The sequence below is a fragment of the Bos mutus genome, chromosome 6 (genome assembly GCF_027580195.1).
Source record: "Bos mutus isolate GX-2022 chromosome 6, NWIPB_WYAK_1.1, whole genome shotgun sequence".
Taxonomy (NCBI): domain Eukaryota; kingdom Metazoa; phylum Chordata; class Mammalia; order Artiodactyla; family Bovidae; genus Bos; species Bos mutus.
In genome coordinates this window covers 66,919,318-66,934,826 of record NC_091622.1, presented here as the reverse complement: position 1 = coordinate 66,934,826, position 15,509 = coordinate 66,919,318, and the positions used below count along the sequence as shown (strand labels likewise).

General features: G+C 40.4%; 1 protein-coding gene across 4 annotated transcripts in view; it reads left to right on the top strand.

The window, feature by feature from the left end:
* The window catches only part of TEC (tec protein tyrosine kinase), a 169,275-nt gene that overhangs the window by 17,247 nt on the left and 136,519 nt on the right, over window positions 1-15,509 (top strand). For 2 of the 4 annotated variants that reach the window (XM_070372365.1, XM_070372364.1), the window contains exon 2: window positions 11,418-11,499. The exons of the other annotated variants lie outside the window; for them this stretch is intronic. In XM_070372365.1, the coding sequence (XP_070228466.1) occupies window positions 11,479-11,499 (21 nt within the window). In that variant the 5' untranslated portion in view covers window positions 11,418-11,478. The remainder of the gene's footprint in view (window positions 1-11,417; window positions 11,500-15,509) is intronic. 4 annotated transcript variants of the gene reach the window in all.

The window sequence follows — 15,509 nt, the reverse complement described above, 5'->3', positions numbered from 1 at the left end:
TGCAGACATTCTTGTTTGTGCTCTGGAGTAGAGGAGTGATTTTTAAAACAATACATATTTATTTATTGGGTTGTGTCAGGCCTTGGTTGTGGCACTCAGAATCCGCAGTCCTCCTTGTGGCATGTGGGACTTGCGGAATCTTTAGGTGCAGCATTTGAATGCTGTTAGCTGAAGGGGGTGGGATCTAGTTCCCTAACCAGGGTTTGGGGCTTGGAGTCGTGGCCACTGGCCCACCAGGGAAGCCCCTGAGCAGCGTGCTTGCCTCCTGTCCCATCACTCTGCCTCTGTGTCTCTAATGTTACACCGGTATCTCTACTTTTGCATACTGTTTCCTGCCCCTTCTGCCTCGGGGATGGACAGAGCTGATGACAGGCTAACTTTCAGTTCTGGGAAGTTGGTGACTTGCTCAGGGTGACCCAGCTAGTTAGTGGTAGAGCCAGAACCCAGCTCTTCAGGCTCTAGGTCCTATGCACATTCCATTCTTGGTGAGAAGGGACAATATGGAATGCCTAAATATTGAAAAAAAATTAGATAGACTCAACAGGTTGAGTGAGATGAGATACTATGGATTATGCCAGTTTAATCAATATCAGGGCTGATTTAGATATCACCAGCACCACCACCATCATCATCACTAATGTTGAGTAATTACTATGATCCATGTCCTGTGCTAAGCACTTTACACATATTTAATTTTTACAATAACTCTGTGAAGTAGTAATTATTACCCCATTTTATAGATGAGGAGGCAAGCTCAGAAAAGTAAGTGATATATCCATGTTTACATAGCTAGGAAGCAACAAAGCCAGGCTTCCATTCTAGGCTGTTTTCAGAGTCCACATGCTTAACTTCATCTTCTATTAGGTGAGTTTTTTTCTCTGCTTCTAAAATTCCTTCTCAGAATCAGTCTGTCTTTTCTCCCTTGCCATTTCAGCTTGCCCAGCCCATTCTCTGTGTGAAAAAAACTTGATTTCAGAAAGGATCTGATCTTTTATTTATTCCATGTCAGGTAACATTCATCAAGTATTTAATGGGTGCTTACTGTGTGAAGGAACTGTTTTAGAAGCTGAGGATCCAGTGGTGAACACACAGACTAGGTTCCTGCTTATGAGGAAGTTAGAGTCAGTGTGGAGGTCGCACGATTAAAAACAAATAACAGAAATCCTGCGTAGTAATAAGTATGATGCAGAGAATTAAAATCCGTATTTTAATTTAATCAGGGTGACTGATTATTTTAGATTGTGTAGTCAAGGGAAGGAGGGTTTCCGTGGTGGTTCAGCGGTAAAGAATCTGCCTGCCAATGCAGAAGACACAAGTTCCATCCCTGGGTCAGGAAGATCCCCTGGAGGAGGACATGGCAAGCCACTCCAGTATTCTCGTCTGGAGAATTTCATGGACAGAGGAGCCACAGTCCATGGGGTCGCAAAGAGTCAGACATGACTTAGCGACTAAACAACAACAGTCAAGGAAAGGTCTTTTGGTGAAAGTGGCATATAGGTTGAATTTGAGTTACAAGAAGTTATTGGTTAAGAGTGAGCAAGAGAGAGCAGGTGGAATGATTTTCTAGATAGAGGTAACATGATTTGCAAAGACCGCCTCCCCCCAACATGCCATGGATTTGCTATGTGTAAAGGACAGGAAGAAGGCTTTTGTGGGTTGACACATAGTGGGCCAAGGAGAGAGTGGTACTGGATGAGGTTGGACAAGTAGGTGGTGTCCTAAATTAAGAGATTTTTAGTCTGAGTTCAGGGAATCCATTAGAGGGTTTAAGCAGAACTGAGGACATAAGCTGGTTTATGTTTTTAAAAGTTTGTGTTGATTGAGACTTCCCTGGTGGCACAGTGGATAAGAATCCACCTGCTGAAGCAGGGGACATGGGTTTAATCCCTGGTCTGGGAAGATTCCATGTGCCTTGGAGCAGCTAATCCTGTGTGTCCAACTTCTGAGCCTGTGCTCTAGGGCCCACGAGGCACAACTACTGAGCCTGTGCACTGCAACTGCTGAAGCCCGTGTGCCTAGAGCCCGTGCTCTGCAACAAGAGAAGCCACGGGAATGAGAAGTCCGAACACCACAACAAAGAGTCGCCCCCCACTCTCTGCAACTAGGGAAAGATTGTGTGCAGCAACGAAGACCCAATGCAACCAAAAAAAAGTTTGTGTTGATTGATGAATAGAAAAAGGATTGTAAGAAGATGAGGAAGGAAGTAGTGAGACCTAACAGGAGGATATTGCAATAGTCCTGACAAGGGATGATGGTGTCTATATCAGTTATTGCCACAGTAATGCTGTGTGACAGATATCCCCATAAACTTAGTGACATACAGAAAAAAGGATTATTTTTGCTCAGTCAGTGGAATGGTTGGGTAATGCGGCTCTTCTGGGCCAGGCTCAGCTGATCCTGACTGAGCTTGCGCATGTCTGTGATCAGCTGTGGGTCAGGTAGGCAACTCTGCCATATTGCCTGCTTTCCCTGATATGTTTGGGAGGGCCAGCTGGTTGCTGATTGTCTAGGATGGCCTCAACTCAGATGGCTGGGACAACTCTGCTGTCCTCTGTGTGGTGTTGTTACATGACTCTATTCTTATTCTCAGGCTGGCCCAGTCCTAGTCTCATGGTCATAATAAAGAAGCAAGAAAGGAAGTAGAAATGGGCAGGCAGATTTTTAAGCCTTAGCTGGTGTTCCATTTGCTACTGTCACATTGGTCAAGGCAGGTTATTTGAGTACATCGACAGCTAGTATGAGGGGCATTGCCAAAGAGCAGGTATACAGAGAGGTATGAAAAGATTCAGGGAGGCATTACAATAAGAGCCATTAGTGCAATCAGTCTGTTGCACTAAAGGGAAAAGTATGAAGTGGAGTCTTGAATATTCATAGGATATTGGAATATTTTGGAGCCTGGTGGCTCAGTGGGAAAGAGTCCACCTGCAATGCAGGAGATGTGGGTTCGATGCCTGTTTTGGGAAGATCCCCGGGAGAAGGGAATGGCTACCACTCCAGGATTCTTGCCTAGAGAATTCCATGAACAGAAGAGCTTGGCATGCTGCAGTCCATGGGGTTGCAAAGAGTTGGACACGACTGAGTGACTAACACTTCCACTTCCACAGTCAAAAGAACATGCTGATGGATTAGAGTTGAGGTATGAAAGAGAGGAATGAATCAATGATAGCTCTTAGATTTTTGGCTGAGCAGCTGGGGAGATGGTGAGGCCATTTATTCAGACATCAAAGACTAGATAAAGAGCAAATTTTCGGGGACTATATAGCACTCCATTGTAGCCATGTTACATTTGAGATACTTGCTAAATATTTAAATAAAGATATCAGGATTGCAGTTGGATATATAAATCTGAGGTTCTTGGCAACAGGGCTAAAGATGGAGATGTCAGGGTTATTACCACACAGGCGGTATGTCAAGCTGTGGAACTGGATGAGGCTGCCTCCGAGGAGGATTCATAGATGAAGAAGCAAAACAAGCCCAGGGTAGAGTGCTGGTGCACACCAGTGTTCAGAAGTAAAGGAGGAAAACAGAGGTCAGCAAAGGAGACTGAGAAGGTTCAGCCTCTAAGATTGGAAAAAAAGCAAGGAGACTTTGGTGTCACAGAGAACCAACAGAAGCGAAGCATTTCAAGGAGAGAATGGTCAGCTGTGTTAACACTGTTAGGGCAGCAGGGGAGAGAGACTAGAACTGGGAAGTGATCACGGGTTCTGGCAACAAGGCTGTTCTTGGTGATTTTGACACATGAAATCTTAGTGGCCTGATGAGACAGAAACGCGCCTGGAGCAGTTTGAGGCCAGCACATGAGTTGAGGAGCAGGGATAGCAACCCTAATCCTGTCTTTCAAGAGCTTTTGCTGTAAAGGGACTCAGGTGATACGGTAGTTGGAGGTGACTGTGGGTCAAGGCAGAGGTTTATTTTTGGGAATGTATGTGATGCTTCTGTACCAAAGGGGATGATCCAGTAGAGAGACATCGGGTACACCAAAGAAGGGAAAGCTACAGGCCACAAATGTTGGAGATGGCAGGAGAGGACGGGATTGAGAATTTAGAATAATTAGTGTGTTACCTTCTTTGGGGGTATTTGGGTACTCTGTTTTATTTCTAATTTTGGAATGAAACATTTACCATTGAAGTGAATCGTTTCAGCCAGGGTAAGGAAGAATATGAGTTCTGCTGTAACACTGGGCAGAGGGAATGCGTCTGTATTAGGCTCATTCAGCTACCATCGTAGAGGAGAGATGCAGAGACTTCTTTGGAAGTATTCTATTTCTGTAGGTGGTGCTCAGTGTTTCTTTTTTCTTTTTTTACTTATTTTTATTTTTCGGCTGTGTTGCCTGACATGTGGGATCTTAGTTTGCCAACCAGGGATTGAACCTCTCCCCCTGCGGTGGAAACATGGAGTCTTAACTACTGGACTGCCAGGGAAGCCTTCCACGTTTCCTATAATGATAGAAAAACTGATAAATTCAGTTTCTTAGATTTTGATATGGGTAGCAAGTTTGGCACTTCTTGAGCAAAGCTAGGGAGGGAATGTGAATGACAGTGTCCAGATTCTTATAACAGTATGACTTGATGTTTTGATCAGTTCAGTAGATTGCAGACCAGATATGCATTCTGTAATTCCAGCTGGGAGATAAAAATTGCCTTTTATACTTTTTAAGATAAGGTAACTTCAACTTTACCTTTTGAACCATGGTGTTGGAGAAGACTCTTAAGAGTCCCTTGGACTGCAAGGAGATCCAACCAGTCCATCCTAAAGGAGATCAGTCCTGGGTATTCATTGGAAGGACTGATGTTGAAGCTGAAACTCCAATACTTTGGCCACTTGATGTGAAGAGCTGACTCATTTGAAAAGACCCCGATGCTGGGAAAGATTGAGGTTGGGAGGAGAAGGGGATGACAGAAGATGAGATGGCTGGATGGCATCACCAACTCAATGGACATGAGTTTGGGCAAACTCCAAGAGTTGGTGATGGACAGGGAGGCCTGGCATGCTGCGGTTCATGGGGTTGCAGAGTTGGACATGACTGAGCAACTGAACTGAACTTCAACTTGGAACTATAATATAAAGCAAATATATTAAATGAATGGTAATTTAAAATGTATTTTGTAGAAGTTCATGTGTACATTTGGTGATATTTAAGCAACTATTTTCACCAGCCTTCCTGGAATCTGTGCTCTGTGTGTGGTGGGGTGAGGATGGTGGTGTTGAAAAAAGTAGTACTCTGTCTTAGAGTATCTTCCCAGTCTTCGAAGATTTTTGTTCAGTTGCTGTGAATCTGTTTTCCTATTTTACTGATTTAAAATATTAGTGCTTACTTGTGCAGTTCATATTGTGAACTGAGAACCACATCAGTCACCACTCTGTTTTTTATTGCTTTCTGATTTGGTGGAAATAATACTGAAAAAGACATCTGCTAGGGCCTTAGTCGGAGAAGACAATGGCAAGCCACTCCAGTACCCTTGCCTAGAAAATCCCATGGATGGAGGAGCCTGGTAGGCTGCAGTCCATGGGGTCGCTACGAGTCAGACCGACTGAGCGACTTCACTTTCACTTTTCACTTTCACACAATGGAGAAGGCAATGGCAACCCACTCCAGTGTTCTTGCCTGGAGAATCCCAGGGACGGCAGAACCTGGTGGGCTGCCGTCTATGGGGTCTCACAGAGTTGGACGCGACTGAAGTGACTTAGCAGCAGCAGCAGCAGCAGCAGCAGCAGCAGGGCCTTAGTAATTCTTATATATAGCAGTCTGTTAGTTCAAAGTTAGCAGAAATATTAGGAAGTCAAGAAGCAAGACGTAAATCAGATGAAGTCAGAATCTCAAAATGTAAATGCTTCTAGTGTGAAGCTGTAGATCTTTGGAATTGTTGGTGTTTTCTGTTATCTTAGATCATTCAGGAGGGTGTATCTGAAAATACTTAGCCTTCAAAAATTTTTACAGCAAATATGTTGATTATTATGTTATTAATGTAATATTTACATTTCTTTCACATGTTGGAGAGTAAGTCTGAATTTCATTTAATTTTTATTGAAAATGAACTTAAGCGCGTTTATCAGATATGGCTCAAGGATCATATCTATTTATCTAATTCTGTACTCGACTCTTCTTTCTTTTTTTTGGCCATGCTTTGTGACTTATGGGATCTTAGTTCTGCCACCCATTTCTCTTGAGGTGCCCTGGCTGATAGCCTGCAAGTGCTCAAAATGTGAGTGAGGCCATTCTGGACATTGAGCAGAATTGTTCCCCTGACAGAATCAGGAGGAAGAATACATTTTAATTGTTTTTAAGTTCATAATTATGGAATGGGGTGTATTTTGCTGGTGGTTTTTCTCATCAGAAGCTAATGGACACAGCTTCCAGTGCTGGTGGACGTTTCTGCTGATGCTGTGTTGGGCTCATCTGGACACAGTGTGGCTGTGTCTTCTATGGAACATTCAAGGCTAATTTTGATTATAATGAGTTTCTGTTGTATGAACTGATGTGAGAACCAACTTCCATATAAGTTTTGCTTGGTTTCACTCTGTTTTATTCCTTCCTTCTGGTTTGTGATTTCTCCTTCTACTTTTGATTCTCATCTGTATGTTATTTACATGTTGTACATTTATATTTTTCTTAAATTTTTTTAATTGAGAATAAATTCAGGTAACCACCATTTGAACCAATTTGAAGAGTACAATCCTGTGGTTTTTAATATATATACAATGTTGTATAACCACCACCACCATCTAACTCCAGAAGATTCTTATCACTTAAAAAAAAACTGTACACACCCACCCTACCCCATTCTCTCTTCATTGCAGCCAAATGATAGTCTACTTTCTTTCTCTATGGGTTTGCCTGTTCTGGACATTTCACATAAACAGTGTTCTGGTCATTTCACATAAATGGAATCAATATAATGTGGCCTTTTGTGCTTGGCTTCTTTTACTTAGTATAATATTTTCAAAGCTCATTTGTGTTGCACTATGAATCAGTACCTCATTGTTTTTTTCTGGTGGAGTAACATTCAGTTGTATGGGTTTATATATATCTCCATACATCAGTGTATGGACATTTGGGTTGTTTCCACTTTTTGGCTATTATGACTAATACCTCTATGCGCAGTAGTTTATAAGCCTCTTTGTGAATATATGTTTTCAATTCTCTTGGGTATGTACTTAAGAGTGGAAGTGCTGGGTCATAGCTTAACTCTATGTTTAACTTTTGAGGAACTACCAAACTGGTTTTCACAGTGGCTGTATCACTTTACATTCCTACTAACAATGGATGAGGGTTCCCATTTCTCCATATTCTTGTCAATCCTTATTTTCCTTTTTTTGGGATTATAACTAGCCTAGTATGTGTATAGTAGGAACTCCTTGTGCTTTTGATTTATGTATTCCTAAAAGAAAGACAGTTCCAGAAAAACATCTGCTTTATTGACTAAGCCAAAGCCTTTGACTGTGTGGGTCACAATAAACTGTGGAAAATTCTGAAAGAGATGGGAATACTAGACCACCTGACCTGCCTCTTGAGAAATCTGTATGCAGGTCAGGAAGCAACAGTTAGAACTGGACATGGAACAACAGACTGGTTCCAAATAGGGAAAGGAGTATGTCAAGGCAGTATATTGTCACCCTGCTTATTTAACTTAATGCAGAATGCATCATGAGAAACATTGGGCTGTATGAAACACAAACTGGAATCAAGATTTCTGGGAGAAATATCAATAACCTCACATATGCAGATGACACCAACCTTACTCCAGAAAGTGAAGAACTAAAGAGCCTCTTGATGAAAGTGAAAGAGGAGAGTGAAAAAGTTGGCTTAAAACTCAACATTCAGAAAACTAAGATCATGGTATTCAGTCCCATCACTTCACGGCAGATAGATAGGGAAACAGTGAAAACAGTGTCAGACTTTATTTTCTTGGGCTCCAAAATCACTGCAGATGCTGACTGCAGCTATGAAATTAAAAGACACCTGCTCCTTGGAAGAAAAGTTATGACCAACCTAGACAGCATATTAAAAAGCAGAGACATTACTTTGCCAAGAAAGGTCTGCCTAGTCAAAGCTATGGTTTTTCCAATAGTCATGTATGGATGTGAGAGTTGGACTGTAAAGAAAGCTGAGCGCTGAAGAATTGATGCTTTTGAACTGTGGTGTTGGATACGACTTTTGGGAGTCCCTTGGACTGCAAGGAGATCCAACCAGTCCATACTAAAGGAAATCAGTCCTGAGTGTTCATTAGAAGAACTGATGTTGAAGCTGAAACTCCAATACTTTGGCCACCTGATATAAAGAACTGGCTCATTTGAAAAGACCCTGATGCTGGGAAAGATTGAAGGTGGGAAGAAAAGGGGACAACAGAGGGTGAGATGGTTGGATGGCATCACCAACTCAATGGACATGAGTTTGAGTACACTCTGGGAGTTGATAATGGACAGGGAGGCCTGGCGTGCTGTAGTCCAGGGGTCTCAAAGAATCAGACATGACTGAGTGACTGGACTGAACTGAAAAGCTAGTGATGTTGAACATTTTTTCAAGTGTTTATTAGCCTTTTGACATCTTTGGGAAAATGTCTACTTAAGTCCTTTACCTGTTAATTAAAAAAAAATTATTCAGTTGTAAGTGTTATATTTTCTGGATACTAGACTCTTATTGGTGCCTCAGCTGGTAAAGAATCTACCTTCTATGCAGAAGACCTGGGTTCAATCCCTGGTTTGGGAAGATCCCTTGGAGAAGGGAATGGTTACCCACTCCAGTATTTGGCCTGGAGAATTCCATGGACTGTATAGTCCATGGGTCACAGAGTCAGACACGACTGAGTGACTTTCACTTCACTTCAGACTCTTATTGGGTATGTCATTTGTGAATTCTTTCTCTCATATGTGGGTTGTCTTTTCACTTCCTTTGTAGTGTCCCTAGACATACAGAAGTTTTTGAGTTGAAGTCCAGTTTCTCTCTTTCGTCACTTGTGCTCTTCTTGAAGTTGTGTTTAAAAAGCCATTGTGTGAACTAAAATCATGAAAACTTACTGCTATGTTTCCTTCTGAGAGTTTTTGTAATTTTAGTTTTTACATTGTCTTTGATCCATTTAGAAATCATTTTTGTTTGTGGTGTGAAGTAGGGATCCCAATTCACTTATATCCAGTTGTCTCAGAACCATTTGTTGGAAAGACTGCTCTTTCCTTGTGGAATAGTGTTGGCATGCTCATCAAAAATGAGTTAACCATAGATGTGTGGGGTTTCTTTCTGGACTCCCAGTTCTACACTGTTGATCTGTACATCTATCTTTATATAATATTACACTGTTTGGATTCCTGTAATATTGTAGTGAAAGTGAAAGTGTTAGTTGCTCAGTTTTATCTGACTCTGCGACCGCACGGACTGTAGCCCACCAGTTTCCTCTGGTCATGGATTTCTCCAGGCAAGAGTACTGGAGTGGGTTGCCATTCCCTTTGAAATTGGGAATGTGAGACCACCAGCCTTTTGTTTTTCAAGATTAAATGGCTATTTGGCATTACTGTGTGAGTTTTAGTATCAGCTTGTCCATTTTTGCAAAAAAAGAAAAAACAAAAAAGGCAATTGGAATTTTGATGCAGATTATGTTGAATCTGTAGAGCCATTTGATAATGAGTGCCATTCAGAGTGATTCAGTTATACATGCATATATATAGTTTTTCATATCCTTTTTCCATTATGGCTTATTCTAGGATATTGAATACAGTTCCCTGTCCTATACAGTAGGACTTTGTTGTTTATCCATTCTATATATAATAGTTTGCATCTGCTAACCCCAAACTCCCAATCCATCCCTCCCCCCACACTGCTCCCACTTGGCAATCACAAGTCTGTTCTCTAGGTTTGTGAGTCTGTTTCTGTTTCACAGGTAAGTTTACTCGTGTCATGTTTTAGATTCCACATATAAGTGCCACCATATGGCATTTGTCTTTCTCTTTCTGACTTACTTTACTTAGTATGGTAATCTCTAGGCCCATCGATGTTACTCCATGTTGCTGCAAATGGCATTATTTCATTCTGAGTAATGTACCACATCTTCTTTATCCATTCATCTGTTGATGGACATTCAGGCTTTTTCCACGTCTTGGCTATTGTGAATAGTGTGGCTATTGTTTATGTATTTTTACTGTAAGGTGTCTCAATTTTTCTCTGAATGTACACAAGGGATAAATTATAAATCAATGAAAATAAATTTTTTAATGTAGTTTGTCAGCTATCTAATGTAGTCAGACTTTTACTACAAAAGTCTGGGAGTAAGGACACAAGATTTCTAGTCTCAAAGGTATTATTATTATTAAATTGGTTACATTCTCTTTGCTTTATTTATTTATAAAGTGGTACTTGCACTGGCTATGGGACTCTTGTGCATTTTAACTTCTTAGGGATAATAGTAACACTATGAAAAATTAAAATGGTAAGACTAAGAGCAAACACTTACATGACACTTAAGTGCCATGTACTCTTCTGAGTGCTTTATATGTATTAACTCATTTAATGACCTGTGAGTTTGTGTGTATGAAACTTTACATTTGAATGCCATTTTTAAAAACATAATTTTAATCTAGAGTTCTTAAAAATAGCTATAGTGAGTTGTTAGTTTTAAAAATTAAGATACTAATAATAGTATTAATGAACAAAGAGAGGGAAGTAGTATTTGTCAACTTAGCTTTTGTGTACTCTGAATTATTGGTAGAGAGGTTTGGACCCGATGATTCTAATTATTGGAGCACCCAGCTCTCATTTTCTGTAAACAAATAACTTGAATATGAATAAGCTGTAAACATCACAGTCCTCTGTATGGCACTTGAGAAGGATATTGGAGGAGAGGGCTCTTTAAAGCTTTAGACAGAAACTCTGCTGGAGTATAAGCTCGAAGAAGGTGGGGCCTGTGTTTTCCATTGCACTGTTGTAATCCTCTCACAGCATTAGATGTAAAGTGGATTTTAAACAAACTATTTGGTTGAAAAATTAATGAACAAATGAATACAAGGCTGAAAAAGAATCAGTTTGGATTTTGATTTCTTTTTGATAGTGGAAATACCATTCTCTCCTTTGGGAATATGTGTGTGTATTTGGGTAGAAATGGAAGAGAGAAAGGATTATTGAAATAGAATATGTTTAAATTAATGGAAGTTGTTTTTACTGTTTTTCTTCAAACTCACCTTGCATTTAGTGGGGCTGAGCCCTTGTTCAACCATCTTCCATGGGTGACAACTAACTCAGCCCTTACCCCAGCTCAGACATCATCTTCTCTGATTATCTTTCTACCTTCTACCTTTGGGCAGAGCTGAACCTTGTATCCATCTGTGATATAGCACTTACCACATGGTTAATGACATTTTTACTTTCTGTTATATATGTCCTTTCTCCTACGTTGTGGATACCTTATCGGCTATGTCTTCTGCTTTATTCCCAGAACCTGATAGCGTATCTGGCACTTAGCAGATACTCAGTTAACAGTTGTTGAATATGAAGACATGTATCAGTTCAAAACAAAGGTATGGCAAAATGAACTGACTGTTGGCTATGTATAAGAAACTTTATGTGGATTTTTCTGATTTATACCTCATGTTACTCCATTAAGGTTGGTACCATTATCCTTATTATGAAGGTAAGGGAATAGTGTCAAAAGAGTTAAGTAACTTGTATGAAGTTATACAACTAATAAATGGCAAAGCTAAGATTTAGAGCCAGGTCAGTGAGACTTAAAAGTTCAGGCTCTTGTAGGCAAAATATTCTTTGACGTAAAGTGTAGCAATGTCTTCTTAGGTCAGTCTCCCAAGACAATAGAAATAGAAGCAAAAATAAATAAATGGGACCTAATCAAATGTATAACCTTTTGTGCAGCGAAAGAAACCATAAACAAAATGAAAAGACAGCTTATGGACTGGGAGAAAATATTTACAAACAATGCGAATGATAAGGGCTTAATTTCCAAAATATACGAACAGCCAAGGCAATTCAATAACAAAAAAACCAAACAACCCAGTCAAAAAATGGACAGAAGACGTAAATAGACATTTCTCCGGAGAAGACATACAGGTGGCCCAAGGCACATGAGAAGAGGCTTAATATCACTAATTATCTGGGAAATGCAAATCAAAACTACTTATCTCACAGTAGTCAGAATGTCCTAGGGAGGATGTGAAGAAAAGGGAAACCTACACTGTTGGTGGGAGGGTAAATTGATGCAGCCCACATGGAAACTAGTATGGAAGTTTCTTAAAAAACTAAAAATAAAGTCACCATATGATCCAGCAATCCCACTACTGGGCATTTATCTGGAGAAAACTCTAGGACAAAGTATATGTGCATCCCAATGTTCATAGCAGCACTAGTTACAATAGCCAAGATGTGAAAGTAACATATATGCCCATTGACACATGAATGGATAAAGAAGAGGTGGGATGTATATACAATTGAATATTACTCAGCTGTAAAAAGAATGAAATAATGCCATTTGCAGCAACGTGGATGGACCTAGAGATTATCAAACTAAGTGAAGTAAGTCAGACAAAGACAAATATATGATATCACTTATATGTGGAATCTAAAATATGACACAAATGATCTTATTTACAAAACAGAAACAGGCTTACAGATGTAGAAGACAAATTTATGATTACCAAAGGGGAAAGGAGGTGGGGGAGGGATAAATTAGGAGTTTGAAATTAGCAGATACAAACTATCAATACTATATATAAAATAGATAAAAACAAGGCCATACTATATAGTACAGGGAACTGTATGCAATATCTTATAACCTATAATGGAAAAGAATATGAAAAAAGACTACATATATGTATATGTATAACAGAATCACTTTCCTGTACACCTGAAACTAACACAGTCTATAAATCAATCATACTACAATAGAAAAAAAGTTAGGTTCTTTCTACTAAATCATTCTGCTTAAACCAGGAGTTCTAATGTAAGTAATTGGTGACATAAGATGACGGAGGGTGACATAGGGAAAGAAATCGTTAGGATAATGTATAAAGAACCATTGGTTATATCTTCTACAGCTCTGTCAGGGGACATATTAAAATTTTTAGAGTTAATATGTCAAAAGATATAGGCTTGCCTTCTAGATGGTTGAATTTCCTGTGTTTATACGGTGGTATTAAACAGTGGCAGAGTTCCAAAGAATAGCAAGGAGAGATAAGAAAGCCTTCCTCAGCGATCATGCAAAGAAATAGAGGAAAACAACAGAATGGTAAAGACTAGAGATCTCTTCAAGAAAATTAGAGATACCAAGGGAACATTTCATGCAAAGATGGGCTCGATAAAGGACAGAAATGGTATGGACCTAACAGAAACAGAAGATATTAAGAAGAGATGGCAAGAATACACAGAAGAACTGTACAAAAAAGATCTTCACGAGCCAGATAATCATGATGGTATGGTCACTGACCTAGAGCCAGACATCCTGGAATGTGAAGTCAAGTGAGCCTTAGAAAGCATCACTACAAACAAAGCTAGTGGAGGTGATGGAATTCCAGTGGAGTTCTTTCAAATCCTGAAAGATGATGCTGTGAAAGTGCTGCACTCAATATGCCAGCAAATTTGGAAAACAGCAGTGGCCACAGGACTGGAAAAGGTCAGTTTTCATTCCAATCCCAAAGAAAGGCAAAGCCAAAGAATGCTCAAACTACTGCATAATTGCACTCATCTCACACACTAGTAAAGTAATGCTCAAAATTCTCCAAGCCAGGCTTCAGCAATATGGGAACCGTGAACTTCCTGATGTTCAAGCTGGTTTTAGAAAAGGCAGAAGAACCAGAGATCAAATTGCCAACATCTGCTGGATCATGGAAAAAGCAAGAGAGTTCCAGAAAAACATCTATTTCTGCTTTATTGACTATGCCAAAGCCTTTGACTGTGTGGATCACAATAAACTGTGGAAAATTCTGGGAGAGATGGGAATACCAGACTAACTGACTTGCCTCTTGAGAAACCTATATGCAGGTCAGGAAGCAACAGTTAGAACTGGACATGGAACAACAGACTGGTTCCAAATAGGAAAAGGAGTTCGTCAAGGCTGTATGTTGTCACCCTGCTTATTTAACTTCTATGCAGAGTACATCATGAGAAATGCTGGACTGGAAGAAACACAAGCTGGAATCAAGATTGCTGGGAGAAATATCAATAACCTCAGATATGCAGATGACACCACCTTTATGGCAGAAAGTGAAGAGGAACTCAAAAGCCTCTTGATGAAAGTGAAAGAGGAGAGTGAAAAAGTTGGCTTAAAGCTCAACATTCAGAAAATGAAGATTGTGGTATCTGGTCCCATCACTTTATGGGAAATAGATGGGGAAACCGTGGAAACAGTGTCAGACTATATTGTTTTGGGCTCTAAAATCACTGCAGATGGTGATTGCAGCCATGAAATTAAAAGACGCTTACTCCTTGGAAGGAAAGTTATGACCAACCTACATAGCATATTGAAAAGCAGAGACATTACTTTGCCAACAAAGGTCCGTCTAGTCAAGGCCATGGTTTTTCCAGTGGTCATGTATGGATGTGAGAGTTGGACTATGAAGAAAGCTGAGCACCGAAGAATTGACGCTTTTGAACTGTGGTGTTGGAGAAGACTCTTGAGAGTCTCTTGGACTGCAAGGAGATCCAACCAGTCCATCCTGAAGGATATCAGTCCTGGGTGTTCTTTGGTAGGACCAATGCTAAAACTGAAACTCCAATACTTTGGCCACCTCATGCGAAGAGTTGACTCATTGGAAAAGACTCTGATGCTGGGAGGGATTGGGGGCAGGAGGAAAAGGGGACAACAGAGGATGAGATGGCTGGATGGCATCACTGACTCGATGGACATGAGTCTAAGTGAACTCCGGGAGTTGGTGATGGACAGGGAGGCCTGGCATGCTGCGATTCATGGGGTCGCAAAGAGTCGGACATGACTGAGTGACTGAACTGAACTGAACTGAACTGAGTACAGTGGTAATATAGGGAACAAGTGGGTTTCCAAAATGTTGAGCTACATAGAATTTTAGGGCTGACAACATTAGAGTTCCTCAGCTTCAAGGCATTAATCTTAGAGATAACGTCATAGGACATTAGAGTTTGTGAGTTTTGCTTTCAGTTGCATTGTCAACTGAGGGCAGAGAAGATTCTTCTACACCGTGAGGCTCACTTTTATATTGTAACAAGGGATTCAGAATAGTGGCAGACAAAGACCCGCCACATTGATGAGACAGAGCAGGAGAGCTGGGAGGAAACACCGTCATTTCCCAGCCTCAGAGATGGGTGAGACTTGGAGCTTTGAGCTGCTAACCCTGTCAGGAAAAAGAACCTCTTGCTTAGGTCAGACTTAATCCTCCGGAACATCTCAGAGGACAGAAAGATCCTGTTAGTTTTTTGGTGATTTATGATTAAAAGACAAAGACCCTGATGATTTGCAATACAGATAGATGTACTTTTGAAAAAGATTTTTCCTGCAAGTCTGTCCAGTGACAATAAGAGAAACTAAAAATGGTGAAGGATCTGAAGT